The sequence below is a fragment of the Leptidea sinapis genome, chromosome 38 (assembly GCF_905404315.1).
Source record: "Leptidea sinapis chromosome 38, ilLepSina1.1, whole genome shotgun sequence".
NCBI lineage: Eukaryota > Metazoa > Arthropoda > Insecta > Lepidoptera > Pieridae > Leptidea > Leptidea sinapis.
In genome coordinates, this window is record NC_066302.1 from 4,121,794 (window position 1) to 4,143,383 (window position 21,590).

The 21,590-nt window shown below is 34.7% G+C and overlaps 1 protein-coding gene across 2 annotated transcripts; it reads right to left on the reverse strand.

Annotated features, from left to right (window-relative positions):
• Nucleotides 1-1,863: 1,863 nt before the first annotated feature.
• LOC126975874 (calumenin-B) lies at nt 1,864-21,008 on the reverse strand. 2 transcript variants are annotated; one of them, XM_050823958.1, is made up of 7 exons: nt 20,839-21,008; nt 20,360-20,580; nt 15,646-15,805; nt 13,215-13,335; nt 11,172-11,293; nt 10,331-10,449; nt 1,864-4,597 (listed from the first exon to the last, which is right to left on the reverse strand). In XM_050823958.1, the coding sequence occupies exons 2-7, from the start codon at nt 20,575-20,577 to the stop codon at nt 4,372-4,374; spliced, it is 966 nt and encodes a 321-aa protein (XP_050679915.1). In that variant the 5' UTR covers nt 20,578-20,580; nt 20,839-21,008; the 3' UTR covers nt 1,864-4,371. The 2 variants fall into 2 exon arrangements, with proteins under 2 accessions (XP_050679915.1, XP_050679916.1); XM_050823959.1 differs by lacking the exon at nt 20,839-21,008 and adding an exon at nt 20,666-20,830.
• Nucleotides 21,009-21,590: the final 582 nt, after the last annotated feature.

Consider the following 21,590-nt stretch of genomic DNA (forward strand, 5'->3'; position numbering starts at 1 on the left):
TAGGGCTGCCATTTGTTTGTCAGTTCGTTAATATGAATCACATGACAGAGTTTTGTGTTCTTAACTCAATTTCGACATGATTGTGGTCAGGAACGTTTTTCTGGAATTATTTCCAATTATGAAAGCGTATTGTAATATTTCAATAAGTAGGTACTGGATTACAATATTAAAAATATTATTACAAAGGTCACGTCGAAGTTTCGCTAGTCATAAAATTCGATCGAACTTACAATTCCCGCGTATGGGAATCTCGATCTTATGTCTGGAACACGAGAGTCGAATATGACATTACCAGCAGTTACGTAAACTACTTGTTCATATACCTACCTTATTAGTCTTTCTTGTTTGTTATTGTTGTCCTGATGTTTGTTTCCAGCGAACTCCAAACCTAATGGGATTTTAATGAGGATTAATTCATGCAGTTTTGTGCAACTTGAGAGATAGGATAGTTTTTATTTCGATTTGGGACTCATAATTATTTTTATTTCCAATATTTGTTTTGTATGGACATATTTTCGATGAGAGAATTTATTGGCTCACGGTTTGACAGCTGTTCTGCTGTGAAACAATATCAATAAAAGGCGCATAATTTACGGAATAATTCTTGATGTTATGAAATATCATTGACAAATTCATAAAACAGTATTTTATTTATAATTATTAAATAAATTATTTAAATAAATTAGTATTATAAGTATTTAAATAATTTCAAAACAACGTCTGTCGAGTCAGTTAGTAGGTATATAATTATAGAGTCGTGCTAAATTAACAACTACTATTCTATTACGGCGGTTCCCAATATACTATCTACAGATAGAGAGAAAATTACTACCTTCTACTGTCAGTAATTAGCTGTCAATAATCCGAAGCTGTCCCAATATACCCGATAAGTCATTCTTATCGCTTCTTCTGTCGCTGGTAAGGTATACATCCTCCTATTGACAGACAGTGTGTACGGAAAGGTGAGTTGCCGTCGATAAGTTTATTGGGACAGTAAAGTCAACGATAGTTACGATTTTTATCGCAAGTAGGCCGCAACCGGAGATACTGAATATTGGGAACAGCCGTTAGTCTGTAATAAGTTATTTATTATCGATTTTTTTATGTTTGTGTCCAGTATAGTACGCACAATCACCACAAAAAGAAAAAACAATATTTTTACGTTCCGCTAAATTTGTCCATGAGTGTATATATAATGGTATTTTTCGAATCTTGTGGTCCTGACACGTCAAATGATTTTTAAATGGTAAAAGCAAGGAGAATCATCTCTTATGGTAGAGAGGATGAATGAAATAGTGTCCAGTTTATGCTGTAAGTAAATAACAATCCAAAAAGCTTCCACAATGGCGCTGGTGGTAGGTATGGTATGAAGTATGGTGAATTTAGCAATTGCAAACGAATCGAAGTATGAAGAGTTAAAAAAATAATATTATCGTCGAATAAAGTAGTTAATTATCGACAATTTCAACAACTTACGTTGCACAAAATAATGTAGTAAATATAACCTTACAGAATTATTATAGGGAAACGTGCCCCTTGAGTGATTAGTATTATTTTAAATTTGGCGCTTCTTTTAAGATTTATCCTTATGCTACTGTAGCGCCACCCTAATTTAATGCATTTTTACGGACACTTTTTCATATACACAGATGATACTCCTTGCCTCTACTACTTTTTGACAACGGGAACATTGAGCTCGATCTTGTCTGGTAGTAGTAATGGTAGATCACGACTTTTAATTGCGATTAACTTATCGCATTTTGTAAGTCAGATTTATGTGGATTCAAAATATTTTACTTAATATTTTGTAATTTTTCAACATATTAAAACGATAATTCAATAGAGAAAAATAAAAATGAAAGCTCAATTTGATCACATTTATTAAAAAAAATAAAAGCAAAATTGCCACAAACTACATTTATTAGTAGTAAATACATTATATTATTTTAGTTAAAATATTTCCCCATCTTAAAATACATTAAATGCGTTAAAATACAATGGAAGTACTTAAAAAATATTACAAAGATTCTCACAGATTCAAGGAATATTAGCTTTGGTTTAACACTAAATCTACTTAATTATCTAACAATGTAAGTTTATTGCCATCTTTATCACCAAGCGATCGTAATTGTCTGGAGATTCTTAAATGACTTTTTATGGCAACACATTGGCAAAATAATTATTCTTACAACATCATAAACTAACAGAAGTTAAAAAAAATCTGTATATCAACTGAAGAAATTATACAGCATGACATGAGAGACACTAACGATACAAATTTGTACTTCATCCATACACGGACCTGTCGGCGCTTGCGCTTACACTAAATGGTAACGAGTCGGAACGAGTCAGCAACGCAGTGCGATGACCGGTTGCAGGTTGAGACGACAGCGGTGCTTTTTCATGTCTCGCGGACGTGTGTCTATAAACCTAGCCATTGTGCCACCGTCGCTGTGCAAAAATGAATGCAATGAATAACTAGCTCTAGATTTGTTCCACCGATATACAGTAAGACCATAATTTTGTTCCGTCGTTTCTTTCCTACAATTAGATATTTTAAGTCACCTACACATAGTGGAGTAATTTTTGATAACTTAAAACAGGAATTTCTAAGTAGCCTAGACCATAGTTTCTCAACCTTATTTTGCTCACCGCCCACTTTGAGAATATGTTTTGTTCTAGAGTATTTTCGTGTATTTTCTTTCCTTTTTAGACTATACTTTTTAATCTACCCACGCCCCATCTGCGCCATCTCAATGCTCCCTGATTTTCTCTGGGTCTTACTTACTACTGCCCCCTCGAAAGTCTCAAACGCCCACAAGGGGGCGTTATCGCCCACGTTGAGAACCTATGGCCTAGACAATCTAGTGCTAATTATACATTGTATTCGTTTTTGCCCCGCGACTGGGGCACCAATAGGTATAGATACACCTCGCGAACACACCTATCAGCGTCGGAAATGTATCCTCACTTGATACATAATTAAAACGAGAATCGAGTACTGAGCACACTACTTAGGTAACTATTAGTACTACTACGGTTCATAACCATAATGTTATCACCAGTAACAGATATAAACGTATAATGCCCACTACTTGGCTAAGTCGAGTTAGTCTTTGGTGGGGCGATGTATATGCTTTTACAACAAGATCCCAGAAAATGTTCAAAACAAAAGTATTACGTTATTCGAAAGAACTGTTAAAAAACGTTTGTGTGGTAAAGGTTACTATAATATAAATGACTTTCTCAATGATACCACAGAGTGGTAATGGAGCGACCGCCCTCAGGCTGTTAATAATAAGATAAATTGTACAATATACTGAGTCAGCTCCTTTTAGCAGGGAATCACGCTCACACTGTTATTTTTATTTATTTATTTTTAATTTTTTATAATATTTGTTAGGTTATTTAATTTAGAATTCTAAGATTTTAATTAATATTGTAAATTATCGTGTTTTTGTGTGAGTGTTTTTTTATTGCTAATAAAGTGTTTCCATTCTGTTCTACTCAATATTACTTTGTAAGCATATTATATCGATGAAAAAAAAAACGCTCGTTGAGTTTGTTGCGCCTATTCTTCTCAGGTCTGAATGTGTTTCTGTGACTGTTTGAATAAAAATATTTGAATTTGAATCGTTAGTGTCTTACTACTAGTCATGCTATATATTTAATACTTTATATTTATTAATATAAAACTTTAATTATGGCAGTGCTTGAAATGGTAATGTTTGGTTTAATCAAATAATGTGCAAAATACATTTCAAAGATAAAACTTTTAATAATATGTTAGTAATTATAAAAAATGGCCCGTTTTATAATAAAATTAAAATAGGAGCTGCACTTTGGAACAAACAAATTCCAATAATCCGTAACCTTTCTGTTTTTGCACTCGAACAAAATGTCATTCCGTGCTGACGTCACTGCCCTAATACCAGATTAAACTGGAGCAAAAAATCTTACAAAAATTAAATATGTATATTTTTTTATTCGTTTTAAATGTAAAAATACTTAAAATTATTATACATTTTATTCAAGATCAAAGGCTGTTTTATACTCTTATTACTGTCGAAATCTCATTTAACCAATCCGAATAAACAATTAATATGCTAAATTTAAAATTTCTTAAACTATTTCAATTTCTTTTAAATCTCCTCAAATCTCTGGCAGACAAATTATTAGCGTTATTTCTAAAAACTGCAGTAAGCTTCATAGTAAAATAGCGTTCAGTTAAATAACCGTTTTTTTTTATTATTATAAATAAGCGCCACAACATTGCGTTTTTAGTATCATCATTAAACGACTAAGATGGCGCTTTATTAATGTTACGAAATCCACCAATAGATGGCGTTATTTTGTAAAATGTTTGCATTTTTAGAATTCGTCGTGTCTGGCCAGTGCCTCACCGAAGTCGGTGGCTTGCGAGCCCACGAACAGGTCGTATTTGTCAAGTATCTCGTCCTTGGTCAACTTCTCATCCGCGTCGGTGTCTGCTTCGAACACCAGGTGGCGTGCCTCAGCGTCCGCGTGGTCGAACTCGGGAGGCGCTATCCAGTCCATCACCTCTTTCTCATCCATGAACCCATCCTTGTTAGTGTCTCTGGAATTAAATAATGGAATTATTAATATTCAATTCGCAAGGGTCACGAGACATATTCCAAAAAACATTTAACACCAATTCTATTACAATGGCTATAAGCCGGCTATAGATCGGCGCGATTTTGGGGTCGCGCAGCATTCTGTCAATGCGTAATATTTTATGTGTAGCAATAGATTGCTTATAATTAGGATATTTTTTAGAAAATAAGGGACGAGACAAGCAGGACGTTCAGCTGATGGTAATTGATACGCCCTGCCTTCTTGATTTTCTGCATTCTTGAAAACCCAAAAATTCTGAGTGCCACTACACGTTGAGACATAAGATGTCAAGTCTCATTTTCCCAGTAATTTCACTATAGATAATAGCCGTAGACGGCGCCCTTCAGACCGAAACACAGTAATGTTTACACATTACTGCTTCACGGCAGAAATAGGCACCGTTGTGGTACCCATAATCTAGCCGGCATCCTGTGCAAAGGTGCCTACCATTGGTAGGATGATTTGAGTGAATGTATCAGAAAGCTATTGAAACAAGCTATAAAACCCTGCAAAATAAACCATTACATAAACAAAATAAGGGTTAGAACTCGTTGAGAGAGTAGGGTGCCGTACGGCACACTCGGATTTGATGTATCTGAAAAATCTTGTGCCCTGGGGCACTGCCGATTTGAGTAGAAGCCTAGAATTTAAAACGTTGCTGGACCCTCGCAGGGTGTCACAATTGTCTTGCTGTATATTGTACATCTTTCTGTAATAATGTCACTTGCAATAAAAAGATTTATTTGATTTTGGTTTGTATTTTAGCTCTCTTTTGTTTTTTAGTTTGTTTTCACCTTCGCACGACACGCCACAAGTTACGATATCATCCCCACCATCTGGATGTGTGGCGGTCCTCCACAGTGCGGTTTTCAAGGAGCTTTCTTCCTCGCACTACGAAGCTGTGGAATGAGCTTCCTTGTGCGGTGTTAGGTTTAAATAACTTTATTCTCATTAAGACCTATTGTCACTTACATGAGAAATTAATATTTTACAAAGTAAAGTAAAACAATGATTATGGTGGGTACAGAATGCAATTCAATGTTAGGCAAACAGATAAGACATAAAACAACCTACATATGTTATTGAAACATTTCATAATTATTGAGTATGTGCCTTTGAAGGCTCGCTTTAAAAGAAGTCTATGTTTTGGCATTTCTTATTTCTGTGGGCAGGTTGTTATATATCTGAACTCCCTCAAAGGTTATTGTCTGTTTTCCATAATTACTTCTCACCATTGGCAGCTCAATATGACTAGCCCTTCGTGTAACAGTTCTGGTTAAATTCCTTTTTTTAAAGAAGGATGTGTTAATGTGAATTTTTTTATTTAAAACCTTGTAAATGAGTACGCATGTAGTGTGTGTGTATAATTGTCTGATTGTCATAATTTTTGTTTCTGTGTAGATTTTTTCAGTTGAAGTTAAGTAGGGATAATGAAACAGTAGCTTTACTAGTTTATTTTGTGTTGTCTGTAGTTTAACTAATTTCGACTTTGCAGTGCAGCCCCATATTTCTATGAGATACAATAGGTTTGGTTTAACTAGTGAGTTGTAAATTGTAAATCGGACACGGCGTGGAATAGATCTGACAATGTTTCGCAACATCCCAATTAGAGATGATAATTTTGTTCTTACTTTATCGATATGTGGAATCCATGCCATATCACTGACCAAAATGAGGCCTAGATATTTCTCTTCTCTTTTTTCTTCGATTTGTTGATTATTTATTCTTAAATGTGTGAAAGGAGGAATAGTTTTGTTTTTTGCTTTAAAGATGATGTACGAGGTTTTAGATATGTTTATACTTAAAAGGTTACTTTGAAAGTATTGAAAAATAGTATTAAGATCGGCCTGTGCCAAAGAAACAAGTTCATTAATTGATTTTCCAAAGTAAAAAAGGCAAGTGTCATCAGCATAAAGCGTAATCTGTCCGTGCAAACCTATTTCATGAATGTTGTTGACATAAATTAAGTATAAAAGGGGTCCTAAGATTGAGCCTTGAGGCACCCCGTATAAAGGTGATAAAGGCTTACTTTGATGATTATTTATTTTGACAATTTGCTGTCGTTAACTCAAATATGATTTAAAAATTTTTAGAGCTATTCCTGTGATACCCAGATTTGCTAATTTCTGTAGTAAAAGTGTGTGGCTGACAGTATCAAATGCTTTTTTTAAGTCGATGAAAATCCCTAGAGCTATATTTTTTTGGTCCATGTTTGTTTTTATTTTAGTAACTAAGTCTATAGTAGCAGATACTGTACTGGATTGTGATCTGAAACCATATTGATGTTTGGAGAGAAAGTCTATTGAGTTAAGATAGTTTTGTAATCGTTTATGGAGTATTCTTTCTAATATTTTAGATAGTACGTGCAGAACAGATATAGGTCGATAATTTCCCGGTTCCGATTTTGAGCCAGATTTATAGATAGGACAAACTTTCGCAATTTTCAGACTATCAGGAAAGATGCCGATAAGCATGAGATGATTAAAACATTTAACTAGTGGTTGGGCTACGAGCGATTTGATGCATTTTAGCATTTTTGTAGTAAGACCATCTACATCAGTACTACAATTTGGGTCAAGCTGATCAATTATTTGGTTGACTTCATCTACACTACAAGGCTCAAAGGGAGAAAAGTGATGGCTTTGTGGTGTCTGCACTTGAGCAAGACGTAGTGTTTTTTTGCGTGTAATGAGAGTGAGATGGAATTTTATTTGCCAGAATTGTGCCGATTGTTGAAAAGTATTTTCACACAGTTAAATTCTTCACAAATTTCTATAGAATCGTTATTAATTTAGAGTTGATGACAAGCTTTGAGGGAGTTATCACAGTTTTAAGATTGTTTTTACTAAGATCGTTGATCAAATTCCACATTTTTTTTGGCTTTTTAACGCATTTCTGGAACTCCTTATAATAGTAACTATCCTTTGTATTCCTTATTGCAATGGCTGTCAAGGGTCTTTGTTTCTTATATTCATCGACTAACTCTTCATTTTCAGGATCAGCTTGTAATGCAGTCCAACGTAGATTTCTCTCTTGAATACTATTTATAACATTTCTCGTTATCTATTCCTCTTTTGGTAAGTTAAGAAATCTAGTTTTATATTCCTTTCTTGCCTCCACTTGTTGGTTTATTTCATTTAAAAGAGATGTGAAAGATTGGTGTTGGTCCAAGTTAGCTTCCTCTACTGCATTGTATAGCTTCTTATAATTTATAGCTTTATATTTCAGTTTTCGTTTCTTTGGAGCTTTAAACTTTTTCATTTCTACATACATTTGCCGGTGATCTGACATGGAAGAGTTTATAAGTGATACGTGGAAATGGTCATGTTTCAGATTTGTGCTAACTTGGTCTAATATTGATTGTTTGGTTACATTGGACCTAGTAAAATAATTAGTTTCAACTTTATTTAGAATTTTATAACCAGATTCGTAAACCAGTTCTTTATATAGCTTTACTGATGTATTTGATTCTAATAGGTTGGTGTTGAAGTCTCCAAAAACCATAGCATTTTTGGATTGGAGCAATTGTGATTCATAGTCCTCCAAGAAACTTTTAAAGTCTGTGTCTCCGGGATAATATATTACTCCTACGTCTAAAGCGTAGTTCTGTAATCGGACCCATAAATAATTATTACCATTTTTGTATAAGGACATTATCAAACTATGTTCCAAGTCATTATGAACGTAAAGTGAGACTCCTCCTCCTATTTTGTCATGTCTATAGTTGTAATAGTGCGTATAATTTTTTAATTGTAGTCCTTGTGCTTGATCAAGAGATTTTATCCAAGTTTCAGTTAGGAGGATGATATGGGTTTTTGTAGGCAAAGCCTGGAGGGTACATTTGAGTTCTTCTAGTTTTCCTTTTTTGCATATGCTTCGTGCATTGGCATAGAAAAAATTTAGTCGACTTTTGTGAGCCGTGAGGTCGCTATAATTAGTTATAATTTCGTAAGAAGTATTATTTGAATTAGAGTTATTTTTAATTAGTTTTTTGTTAGATCTTGAATGATAGTGGGAACTCCATTTATATATTTTATTATCAAGGTAGTTTCACCTTGACCCAAACGTTTTTCTAGCTCTAGTTTTAGTTTCTTGAGGTAGTTTTGTTGCTGTGGTGTTTGATCTGAGTATATTTTTATACCATCAGGTAGTTTCTCCTTGTTTCGTAGTAGCTGTTTGGGAGTAAACTGTGAGTCGTAGTAGATCTTAATACTCCTCGTTTTGTTTGAGTCATATTTGCCAAGCCGGGATATTTTAATGGGATTTGGGCAGTCTTTAATGACTCGGGAAAGTATATCCCTTAATCTTGATTCATCATCAGATAATCGTGCTTTGATGTCGGTATTCTTGGATTCTATGTCCGGCCATGATAATATTGTTTGCACGTTTGCTGCGATCTTGTAGCTCCCTCGTAGATAATGTTCAGCCGATTGCATGTCATTTGTGCATTGTGATGTGCTAGCTGAGTTTTTTAATGTGTTTAATTGATGTTCAATAGCATGGTATTTGTGATCATTCAAGTCAAGTTTATTTTCCAACTCTTGGACCTTTGTTTTGATGTTATTTTGCTCTGCCATCAAGCTGGAGTTGGATATCTTGATACTGTTTAATTCATCCTTTATTTCCGAAATACTCGAACTGATGGTTTTTAAGGTGTTTTCCTGCACGGCTGTAAATTTTTCTAATATGTATTTCATGCTCAATATCTCGTCACGAACCGTTTGTATCTCCATCTTACAAATACAACTATTGTTTTGGTCGATGTAGGCAAATTTCCTTTTACGAAAAGTTATACTTGATGCGGGAGAGGGCGGTGATTCATTAGTATTATCATCTATTCTATTATCGATAGGTCCGGTTGCGACTGCGAATTCGTCCCTCCAGGTGAGCGTATAACGTTCATCTTGCTTTAAGTAATAAGATTATAAATTTATTACCTAGCGTAGTAATAATTAATTGCGTTGCTGGTCTCACTAATGTAGTCGTTGTGGCAAAAAAAAAAAAAAGTTCGTAACTCCACTTGACAGACTGTAGTCCGTAATGCCTATGCGTTATTTTTGACTAAAGGTCCCAGTAGCCATAAAAAAAAACACTTTGACGTTTGTGAATTTTGGATGACCGATGACAGTTTTCACTTGTCAATTCGGTAATTGTTTTGTATTGAAATGCTTTTGTTTATATAATTATTTAAAATTTCAAGGTAAATTTAATTTTGTTGTACGAAATTTTTCGGTGTTAAAACACAATATCTCCACGGATTCACTGTTAGTCATGTAAATAACAATAGACAATGTGCTACAAAATGAAACACTATGTTTACAATCACTTTTGTTAAATTTAGACTGAGTACTTAATGAAAAAATATTATTGAATTTGCACTAGTTTAAGGGTATGTTCCGATATGCACTGTTATACTTAGTTACTTTAGGTGTTTCCGGGACGATACGACATGGGCATCTTCAAGAAAAGCGCGTACACCTTCCTTAAAGGCCGACAACGCTCCTGTGATTCCTCTGGTGTTGCAAGAGAGTGTGGGCGGCGGTGATCACTTAACACCAGGTGACCCGTACGCTCGTTTGTCCTCCTATTCCATAAAAAAAAATAGTTTGTATTTTTGCTTTACTTTGAGAATGTGTGAAAAAAAATGTCGTGATGACAATTTTTGTATTAATAATGACAGTTTCTTATTTATCACCTGTATCCGGTGAACTGTTCCCGCTCCTGCTTGACCCAGTCGGGCTCTTCATCCACACTCTCACCTTCCTCTGGCTTGTACATGTCTCCAATGTACTCTTCTAGTGACAACTTGCCGTCCTGTCAACATAAATAATAATCACCACTCTATAACAGGAACAACATATATGGCTCAAACTTATTCATTCCATTCAATCTCACTTCCGGTACCTTGGGGGACTCCTGTACGGGATTCAGGTGCAAGAAATAACCAACAACGAACTGCCTGTTACGCCCCGAGATCCTTTAGATAGGCCAAGGACTGACGGTTCATTATACTGCATTTTTTTTATGAAAAAGGAGGACAAACGAGCATACAATTCAACAAAATAATTGTTTTTTTGGATTTTCTCACACATTTATTATTCTTAGTCATGAAAATTTTAGATATTAAATTTTATTTCCTGAGCTTGAGAATTATAGAGTCATCATCAGCATCACCAATTTCATTAACATCGCTCACGGCGTTTGGTCGCTTCATGTCCAACTCCTTCTCTCTACTCCTTCCAACTCTAGATCTATTCTCTGCCGTTTTTCCAGTGACTATGAACTTCAATAGATTCACTGCAAGTTGTCTAGCGATATGCCCGACGTGCAGAAATACTCTCTTCATATATATGGACATCTGTTGTTAGAGGTCGATGCGAAATGGATACTTTAAAAAGCGGTACACCTGCCAAAAATGCTGGCAACAGTCCTGTGATCCTCTGATCTTAGAGAGTATGAGCAGTGCTGATCGCTTACCATCAGGTGACCCTCCTACTTCATAAAATACTTCTAATAAATGAGGCAAGTCTTCATACCTTATCTACATCAATATCCTCAAGCGTCTCCAACACAACAACCTCCCTCATTCCTGGATGATCCTCTGGATGCAAGAATGCTCCAAACTCGGTTCGGTTCAGGGAATCGTCCTGATCTCCATCTGAATTGGGATGAGTAATGCAAATTGTTACAAGTCATACAATATTTGTGGTACACCAAATATTAGTCAAAATTAACATTTAATAATACTCAATTTTCTTTGTTACACTTTAATTTTAATTAACTGAATAGGTAAATTTTCCTAAATATATCAATTTGCTAGAAACATTGGTGTAAAATAGATAAAATACAAAGGATTAGTATGGGAATATTATTTATCTATATATATTATAACTGCCTTATTCATAATAAACCGCTTTTCGAAGGTATAAAGCTATACCTATTAGTTAGTGTTTTAAGCCTATCGAACGTTCGATAAAATTATTTATTCATATTCGTTAGATAAATCTCCCATAACTAATATGTCTCTAAAGTACGCAATGTTGCCATTTCGTACAAATGATGACAACAACATGATTTTAACTAATTTAATGAGGAACTGTCAATGGAAACAGACATCTTTTCAATGTCATTGGTTTGTCAGTTATCAAAAGTCGATGTCAAAATAATTTCAAACTTAAAAAATCAAAGTTTTGAAGTCTGCCGATTGTCAATCTATGACGGATATCCAAAAACTTTGAGCGGGAAGCTATTTATCACATTATATAACGAACAGCTGATCGATGTCGGCCATGTTTTTTTGAGTTCGAGTGCTTAAAATAGGTTTATAGAAGGGTCCTAGCTACTATAAGTCACGTCAGCTTTATCGAAGAGATAATGAGCGTTTTAGCTCTAATATGCGATTATGAATACTCATTTTATTATTTTTTATTGCCAATGTTTTTGACTTGGCGGATTGGATATCTATGTTAATTATTAAATATTTAACTCTCAATTTCTGGCTTCTTCTAGAGAATACCAGTGTTGACAAGTAAAATTCCCAACATAATGCTAACTAGACAACATTTTGGTTATTTAATGGCCATATTGTTATTAAAATAAGAATTAAAATATATCTGTAAACACCTAATAAACATTTTAATTATTATTATTATTATTCATATTGGATTTACCAGTGAGAGGCTCCTTTGCATAGGATGCCAGCTAGTTTATGGGTACCACAACGGCGCCTAATTCTACCGTGAAGCAGTAATGTGTAAACATTAACTGTATTTTGATCTGAAGGGCGCCGTAGCTAGTGAAATTACTGGGCAAATGAGACTTAAGATATTATGTTTCAAGGTAGGAGGAAGGTAGGTTTCAAGGAGCAATTATAGTGCCGCTCAGAATTTTTGGGTTTTTCAAGAGAGTGGCACTGCATTGTAATGGGCAAGGTGTATCAATTTCAATCAGCTGAACGTCCTGCTCGCCTCGTCCCTTATTTTCATAAAAAAAAAGACGTGTGGCACTCGGGGACTGCCGCGGTAAAGCTATTGCATAGCATTTATCAACTTATGCAATTATAATTATTTATTTTATTTAAGCAGTATTTTTTTTGATAAAATTAATTAAAAAAAAAGCAAACGGGAAGTGAGTAAAATTTTATTTGCAAGATTTGATTACAGACAGACAACGGGACAGGTGAAACTAAATAAAAATGCTTATCATAATAATAAAAATTAAAAAAACGTGATAAAAAAAATAAAGAAATTAAAAAAAATCAAGACGTAACTCCAGGCTCGAAGCTGGGACTTTCTGCACAAAAAGCATACGTGATAACCGCTGTTCCACGGCAACTGTAATGAGCGTGGCGAAATATCTATATAGATCTAGTAAGTAAGTGTTAGGTTATTTTCGTTACGGAATTTCTGGATTCGGTCTCCACGCTCAAGGCGATAGAAGCTATGCAATAGCTTAAAAAATCAATTGATTTTCCAAAAAGTTCTATAAGATTATAAATATTACGACAGCGCAATATTGTATCTTATTTGTCTTCCTAACTAAACACGCACAAAGTGGGACAGAGCGCTCTCACAACTCACCAGCATACTGCCATCTCCTACGGTCTCGTTTCAACAGGTTCTTATAAGTGGCCCCTTCCTTACTCTTCTTCTCGCTGTCTGTCATTTCATCCATAAATCCGTACACATCTTTTTTATAATTCTGAAAAACAAATCAATATATTCTTTAATCGGACGGATAATGGCTGGACTTTCACAAGCCGATAGCCATATAATACAGATATAAAAAAATTATGAACGATGCGGGACTCGAACATACGACTTCTCGCGTTCCGTGCGAGTGCTCTTCCAACTGAGCCAACAGTTCGAGTGACGTATCGTCATAAAATCTTGTATGCTTTCAAATTTTATTTGTAGTGTTATCACTTTAAAAGCATAACAAATTATAAGGAGAAATTTAGGCTAGTAACGGTCCAAGAACATTGAAACTAAGGAAATTTTGATCGAATCGGAATCGATTAATTGATTTGATTAATTGATTAATGAATTAATTGAATAATTAAGAGATATTCACGTATTAACAAAATATCCACCTAGATAATGGGAGGGCGCTCTTTAAATAAGAAAGATGATCAATTCTTATTTAATTTTTGTTGCATCACTTTACATATACATATTGTAATGGAAATGATTTGTTAAATGATGGGAGCTGTACTTATTTGTACAACTTCTTCTTATTAAAGCTCAACCTTTTCCGAAGTGATGGTAAATATAAAAAGAAAAGAAACCTTTTGACATAAGTGTCATTTCCTTGACCTACATGAATAAATTGATTCTGAATTGATTTAGGTAATATTTTTTTTTATGGAATAGGAGGACAAACGAGCGTACGGGTCACCTGGTGTTAAGTGATCACCGCCGCCCACATTCTCTTGCAACACCAGAGGAATCACAAGAGCGTTGCCGGCCTTAAAGGAAGGTGTACGCGCTTTTTTTGAAGGTACCCATGTCGTATTGTCCCGGAAACACCGCACAACGAAGCTCATTCCACAGCTTTGTAGTACGTGGAAGAAAGCTCCTTGAAAACCGCACTGTGGAGGACCGCCACACATCCAGATGGTGAGGATGATATCCTAACTTGTGGCGTGTCGTGCGAAGGTGGAATTCGGCGGCAGGAATCAGGTTAAACAGCTCTTCGGAACACTCCCCGTGATAAATGCGGTAGAAGACACACAATGAAGCGACGTCTCTACGCAACGCCAAGTGATCCAGCCTTTCACAGAGCACTGGGTCCCCGACAATTCGAGCTGCTCTGCGTTGCACGCGGTCAAATGGATCGAGCTGATACTGGGGTGCGCCAGACCAGAGATGACAGCAATACTCCATGTGTGGCCGGACCTGCGCTTTGTAGAGCGCTAGTATGTGGGCCGGCTTGAAATATTGCCGTGCTCTATTGATGACGCCCAGCTTCTTCGAAGCCAATTTGGCTTTGCCCTCCAGATGGCCACGGAATTGGCAATCGCTCGAGATTTCGAGACCCAGTAATCCGATACTAGGCGCGGCTTTAAGAGAAGTGTTCTCGAAGAGCGGTGATACGACAAATGGGCTTTTTTAGTGGTAAACGCGCAAACTTGAGTCTTCAATATTAACAGGATCTAGATTTTAATGTCATCATCAAATCCTGACACTGCATTTTATTCGATCTTAATTTCCAAACCCACATAGTTAAGTTCATCAGGGTAACTTCATATGTAGGGTAGGTAAGTCAGGATAATTTAAATAACTTCTAAACATAGTGGGATCGCAATCTTCTTCTGACTCTCTCTTCAGTCAGCAGTCTGCGCCAATAGATACGTTGTGAATTATCCGGATTTACCCTATATCCCGAACTTACCCTGATTCACTACACATAAAAGCCTACCTACACAATCATACAAATACTTACCCAAAAATAAAGAGACAAAAAATGTCGTTTTCGAAATGCCAAAATCAAGAAATGGAATAGAATGAAGCTACTACAATTATATTGACGTAGTTAAGCAGAAAGGACTCAAACCACACTTTGGTCAAAATCGAGTTATGTATGCCATCGTACCCCTGAAGGTCGAATCTGTCATGTAGTGAAAACCTGTTTTAAAAATGTGCACGGAAACGGTTTTTTTTGGATATCTGTATGAAAGATTATGTTTTGAGTCCTTTCTGTTTAACTACGTCCAAATATCCTAACAATTCGGCCGTTAGTCGCGCATGACTAACAAGAGTTTTTCAATAACCTATATATCCTTAGTTTAACATACTAGACGTAGACAAATCTATCCTTTTACGCTTACTTACATTTCAATTGACAGATAGCATTGGACTATAACTATATTGAACATAACTATGGATAGATAAGATCTTGTCATTAAACGATAACAGCAATGTATCCGTAAGTTAAATTAAGGATAGATAGATTATTGAAAACGGCCGTAACACAGAAAATACACAACGCCTGGATATGAAAGTAACCGACCTCCCACGAGATCAAGTCCTCATTATTCGGGTTGTGCTGCTTCCAATGGTTCTCGACGTCCTCCACGATGTACCTCTTCTGCGTGTACCGGATCCAATCCTTGAGCTCGACAAGCGACACGAAGCCATCTTTGTCGGCGTCGATCTTGTCCACGATCATTCTGGAAACACGCCGCTATCATAAACAGGGTCGTTGGACTGAGATAACTGATAATAATGTATCAAATTTAAAACAGACACAATTTTAATAGATACAATAGTTTATCGGGTTAACAAGTGCTTGTTAAAGAGGATTGGACTTAAATTGACTATATTATGTATAAATTTAGGATTAGGATTTAGTTTTTTACAAATTATCTTCTATTTTTGAAGCGTGTTTTTCGTTTTTTCAACTATAATTAATTTTCTTCTTTTTGGTATTAAAAGCAGCACCCAAATGAAAAAATCACCTCCTTCAAATGAAAAAATCTATTTCTTCTGATACAATATATAAATGATACAATATGTGTCGATTATTGTTTTGGTATACAAGGCCAAAGTTATTATTTACGAGAATAAATGCTGCTGATGGTAAGATGATACGCCCTGTCCATTTCACTGCAGTGCCATTTAGGATTCGCGGTTAAACCCTTAGTTCTGAACGGCATTGCAACTGCGCTAGTCACTGTGAGACGTAAAATTTTAAGTCTCATTAAGCCTGTACTTTCACTTGTTACAACGCCCTTCAAACCGAAACACAATAATGTTTGCTCGTAACAGCAAAAATTATACGAATATTTTCAAGGAACTCCTACAAATTGAAGTAGGTTAAAAAATGTCATGAAATCAGCGAGAGTATTAACTGCCAATTGATATAATATTAAGGATAGTTTATTACATACATAACAATCCCATAAAAGTTTTACACGAGGCCCTATAGGTTAATATGCCATGGATAGCACAAAGTTATTTGTACTAATGATTTAAGTAATTTCAGAGTATCCTACGTAAGTTATAATCAGATTATTAAATATAAATCAAGAATCTAGTTTAATAAATATATGCATTGAAGTAAGAAAAAATATTCTCAACGTATACATATATGATTTATATTAATTGAAGATCCAAGTTATCCTCGAATCAAGTCATTAACTGTATACGTTATAAATATGCTTTTAATTGTTAATACTAAAATCATTACGTCATTGTTTTGTAACTTTTAAAAAATGGTAATATTTTTTTTATGAAAATATGTGACGAGACGAGCAGGACGTTCAGCTGATGGTATGTGATACGCCCCGCCCATTACAATGCAGTGCCGCTCAGGATTCTTGAAAATCCCCAAAAATTCAGAGCGGCACTACAGCTGCGCTCGTCACCTTGAGACATAAGATGTAAAGTCTCGATACTCAGTAATTTCACTAGCTATGGCTAATCTGGCCTATTTGCTAAAATTTAAACATTTTTATTTTATATAATATAATAACTTAACAAGAAAACATGAATGAGCCCCAAAAAAAAATCTAAGTAAATTGAAGTGTGTTTTGTTCATATGGTATTTATATAATTTCACAATTTTATATTTATACCAATTTTCATAATTTTCGTGTTAGTTACGGTAAATTTCCCAAACGGCTGAAGCAAAATAGGACTTCCGAGTAGCTGATAAGTCATGTTATAAGGAGTAACATCCATTTAAAAAAACATATTAGGGTTACCAGACACGTTAACAATATCTGAGTCACTTGAAAAGGAAAAGGGGTAGACCTTTCCAAAGATGGGTGGACCAAATAAGAACTGTGGAAGCTGGCAGATGGTCAGGAACTGCAGGGGTTGACGTTTATGGAGGAAATTGGAGGTCTTTGCCAACAATAAGCAAACAGACAAGATTGTTGAAGGACGCTTCATTTCATTTTAAATATAAATATTCTAGGTTCAGTTAAGCACTTTGTATAACTTGTCTGAATAAAGGCTTATATTATTATTATTATATTAACAAAATCTAATTGTGTTGGAAATCTAGTAGTTATTAGATCGATAATATCTAGTAGTTATTAGAAATGACATCAAAAAATAATTCTAAAGGAATCAATTTTGAGAAAAAAATAAATGCCTTTTTATGCCTTTCAATCTATGCAGGCAAATGTCACGAGTAGCCGCTAGTAAAATCAATAAATTCATATAACAATGAAGCAACAGAATTAGAGAAAACATAACATTGTTCAGGCTTGTTGTATCTGACATCATTACCACCCAATAAAATTCTCTCGCAACTTATTAATAGACGAGAATGAACTACTTGTTACACTCACACACACTAGCCTAGTTTAACTAACCCAAATAGCTTGTGCTAACATCGCCCTCGCTGATAACATCTTAATCAAAGGATAGGAATCTTAAGAGATGTTTTGATACGAGTATACTATGGAATGATATGTACCGTTCACCAAAGAGAGAGAGTTATGTATACTACGCGCTTACACACGAGACGAATTCGAGGGCGCCCAAGTACTGGAATTTCACTTTCTTCTGATACATAGTGCTTTATATCTATACCTATGAGGGAAATAAAACATATTCGATATTATCAAATATCAAAACCAAAAACCACAACAAAATATCAATATCAAAACATATTTAAATTTACAAACTGAAAGCAAATAGAAGAGAAAAGAAGGGAGCTTTTTTTATATAATTGATACGCCTTGCCCATTAAAATGCAGTGCCTCTCAGGATTCTTGAAAAACCCAACAATTTTGAGCGGCACTACAATAATTGCGCTCGTCACCTTGAGACATAACATGTTAAGTCTCATTTGCCCAGTAATTTCACTAGCTACGGCGCTCTTCAGACCGGAACACAGTAACGTTTACACATTACTGCTACACGGCAGAAATAGGCGCCGTTGTGGTATCCATAAACTAGCCCCTAGCTTTTTGACAGCCTTATAAAAATACGATATTTTGCCCGCGAAATTGTCCGCCTTAAGTTAGTATCGCGTGTGTCGAGGGACATGCAGCAGATCTAAAACTTATTATATATATTTGTGAGAATTCGAATTAAAACAAACAATTACTCACTAGTATGATTTGCCTAGAGTTAGATGTACAAACAGACAAATTAGTGGTGCTATAAAGATTCCGAAGTTTTTCACTCGAGCATACTGAATACTTAAGCACAACAGCTTTACAATGGCACCATTAAATGAACACACTGGTAGAACGAATTAACCATATTCATGAAAAAAGGCATAATTCAACTACATAAATCAATTACTAACGGCCCACTCCGGCTTCGCACGGCTATAAAATATATAGCCTATGTCATCTGTAATATCTCGAAAATATTCGTTTAAATCATATGCTGTTACTGGCCATATAGATCTATGTTAAATCAACAAAGTATTTAAGGTGTTTAATTAGATAAGGATTAATGCTGTATTGGTTAAAATCGCTTCGAAAATTAGCCATTATTTGTTGTAGTCTGGTGTGAGTCTTATAGAATGGTCAAATTGCTTTGTTAACTAAATCCACTTGTGTGATGTCACTGCTCTTAATAAATATCATGGAACTATTGACACAATTGTTAAAAAATAGACACAAGCTGTGAATTTGAATGGTTTGTGTTCTTATGTACTGAGTGATAACAATTATTATTATTAATATGACATTTCCAACATTTGGATATAGCACTACACATTCAGGCTTAAATTTTAAAATATTCAATACATATTAATATTTTGTATGAAATAATCTAAGTCAACCTATCACAAACCAGTCTACGGAGCTTACATGAACACTTCTCGGATGAACACTTGATGGTAAAGTAATTATTGGTAGTAAATAGTTAAGTATATGTGAAATTAACTCTCTTTATAAGCATCTACATATTTTATTAGTGGATTGTTAATGAATATAATTTTTAGAATATTTATATTATATTTACAACCTACTACTCAATGTCCCTCTGTTTAATTGGTAGATACTGGGTCTTGTACTATACAATATGGTAAGATTTTTAATTGTAAGAGGAAGATAAACAAGCATACATATAAGCTGATGGTATGTGATTACTACAACCCATACTCTCTGGTATCACCAGAGAAATCACAAGAGTATCAAATAAATTGCTTAAAAATTTATTTGCCTCAGTCTGCATATAATAACTCCAACTGAACATTAAAAACAATTAAATGACCTTCAGTTTATGCTTTCATGTTATAAGATTTTTTAAATATTCGTCAAAATGTTAAGGAATTATACAGACTAGATTCCACCCTAAGATACCCTTAAATCTAGTTAAATTGAAAAAGAAGATACAATTACTGTTGAGGTTAGTGTAAGGTTTTGAAAAATTTATAAAAATAGTAAAAATATATATACAAATGATTTAAGTTTTCTTTAGTGTTAATTCTGCCAATATTTGTTTTTGAACATTTCGTCACATGTTTCGCCTCTACATGAGTCATCCTCAGGATGTGTTGTCTCGCCAAAAGGATTTTGGCATTAACACTAAAGAAAACTTAAATCATTTGTATAATTATGGATTTCCGCAAAGTAACGCCTACTTCAACAAATTTTCTAAAATATGGTAAAACTTTATTATACTAAAACATTTAACAAGGATTTAACTTGAGACTGTGAAATCTTATATTACTTGATAAACATATACAAAATGAAGTACAAAAACCGAACACAAAACATAATTCTAAGTTGAAATTTATTTTCTAAACTTACCCCAATCTTCTTTTGCTTTCTTCTGGTGGTAATTGGTCAAATGATTTGGCCTGGTCTTCACCCAGAAACGCATCATGATCAAATTGTTTATTGTGATGTTCATTTCTGTAATGCTCTGCATCAGAAAGATGGTCCATCAACCTTTTAGTTTCTTCAGGATTTGGGACACCAGCATATACAGCTGTTATAGCTAGTGCAATATAGAGTGTAGTCAGCATTTTCTGCAAGAGAAATACGATCATAGTAGACAATGATATTGAATTGCAATTATTATAAGAAAATTAAAGATACGTCAAATATCATTACAGTTGCTATGAATAAAGAAGCTTGTTTTTATTTTATTCTTCCAGCACGTAGGTAATAGGTAGGTTTTGCTAAATGGGGGCCGCTGTGGGCCTTAATTATTTATGTATTACGATTATGATTTCATATTTTGGTAAAACAGAAACAATAACTTTGTCAGAAATAAAATAACGAACCGCCTAAGTTAATAGCCACGTCATCAAACTTTACAGTTGTACACGTATTGAAATCCTGTTGGTTCCCGATTCCCGTCACTCCTATCGTTGATCGTACGCCGTTGCATTTGCTGCCGGCTTCTCTATTTCTAATTTTCTGTAGGCAAAGCAATTCACAAAGTTCGATTGACGCTTGACACGACAGCACTTGACAGCAAAGTATTTTTTTTTAATTCTACTCCTTTTTGGAGATTTTAGCTAGCACAATTCATGCATCCGCCGGCTTCAAGTTTTCTTTTATTATTAGAAGTTTTCTTGCATTTTCTACATCGAAGTACTTTTAAGTTATTCCAAGGTAGGGACGAATTGCGTAAAAACATAATACGAAAATTTTGATATTTAATAAGGATGAAATAAAAAAAGGTAAATGAATAGATACAAATATTACATAAATACTATTGAAGTTAAAACTTCTGTATCGACGTATGAGAGAAATTTTAAAGCAAATCGTTACGATTTTCGGTTACGCCTCATTTTGTTTTTTTTTAATCCAAGATAGCCACCGCGCGAAATTATGATTTCAACAATATTGATATCGAATCCGAGGTTCTCGAGGGTGCAGAGAACGAATTTGGGATCATTTCTGAAATCCAAATGGCCACCGCGCAAATTTATGATTTCAACATTATGAATGTCGAATTCGAGGTTCTCGAGGGTGCAGAGAACGAATTTTGCATCATTTTAGAAATCCAAGATGGCCAACGCCTAAATTT

Excerpts from the sequence above, each read along its gene's own strand:
- LOC126975874 (XM_050823958.1), bottom strand. The coding sequence starts at position 20,577 with ATGCTGACTACACTCTATATTGCACTAGCTATAACAGCTGTATATGCT. Across the intron at positions 13,336-15,645 it reads AGGACTTGATCTCGTGGGAG|AATTATAAAAAAGATGTGTA; the intron begins GTCGGTTACTTT and ends TTTGTTTTTCAG. Across the intron at positions 11,294-13,214 it reads TAGGAGATGGCAGTATGCTG|ATGGAGATCAGGACGATTCC; the intron begins GTGAGTTGTGAG and ends ATCCCAATTCAG.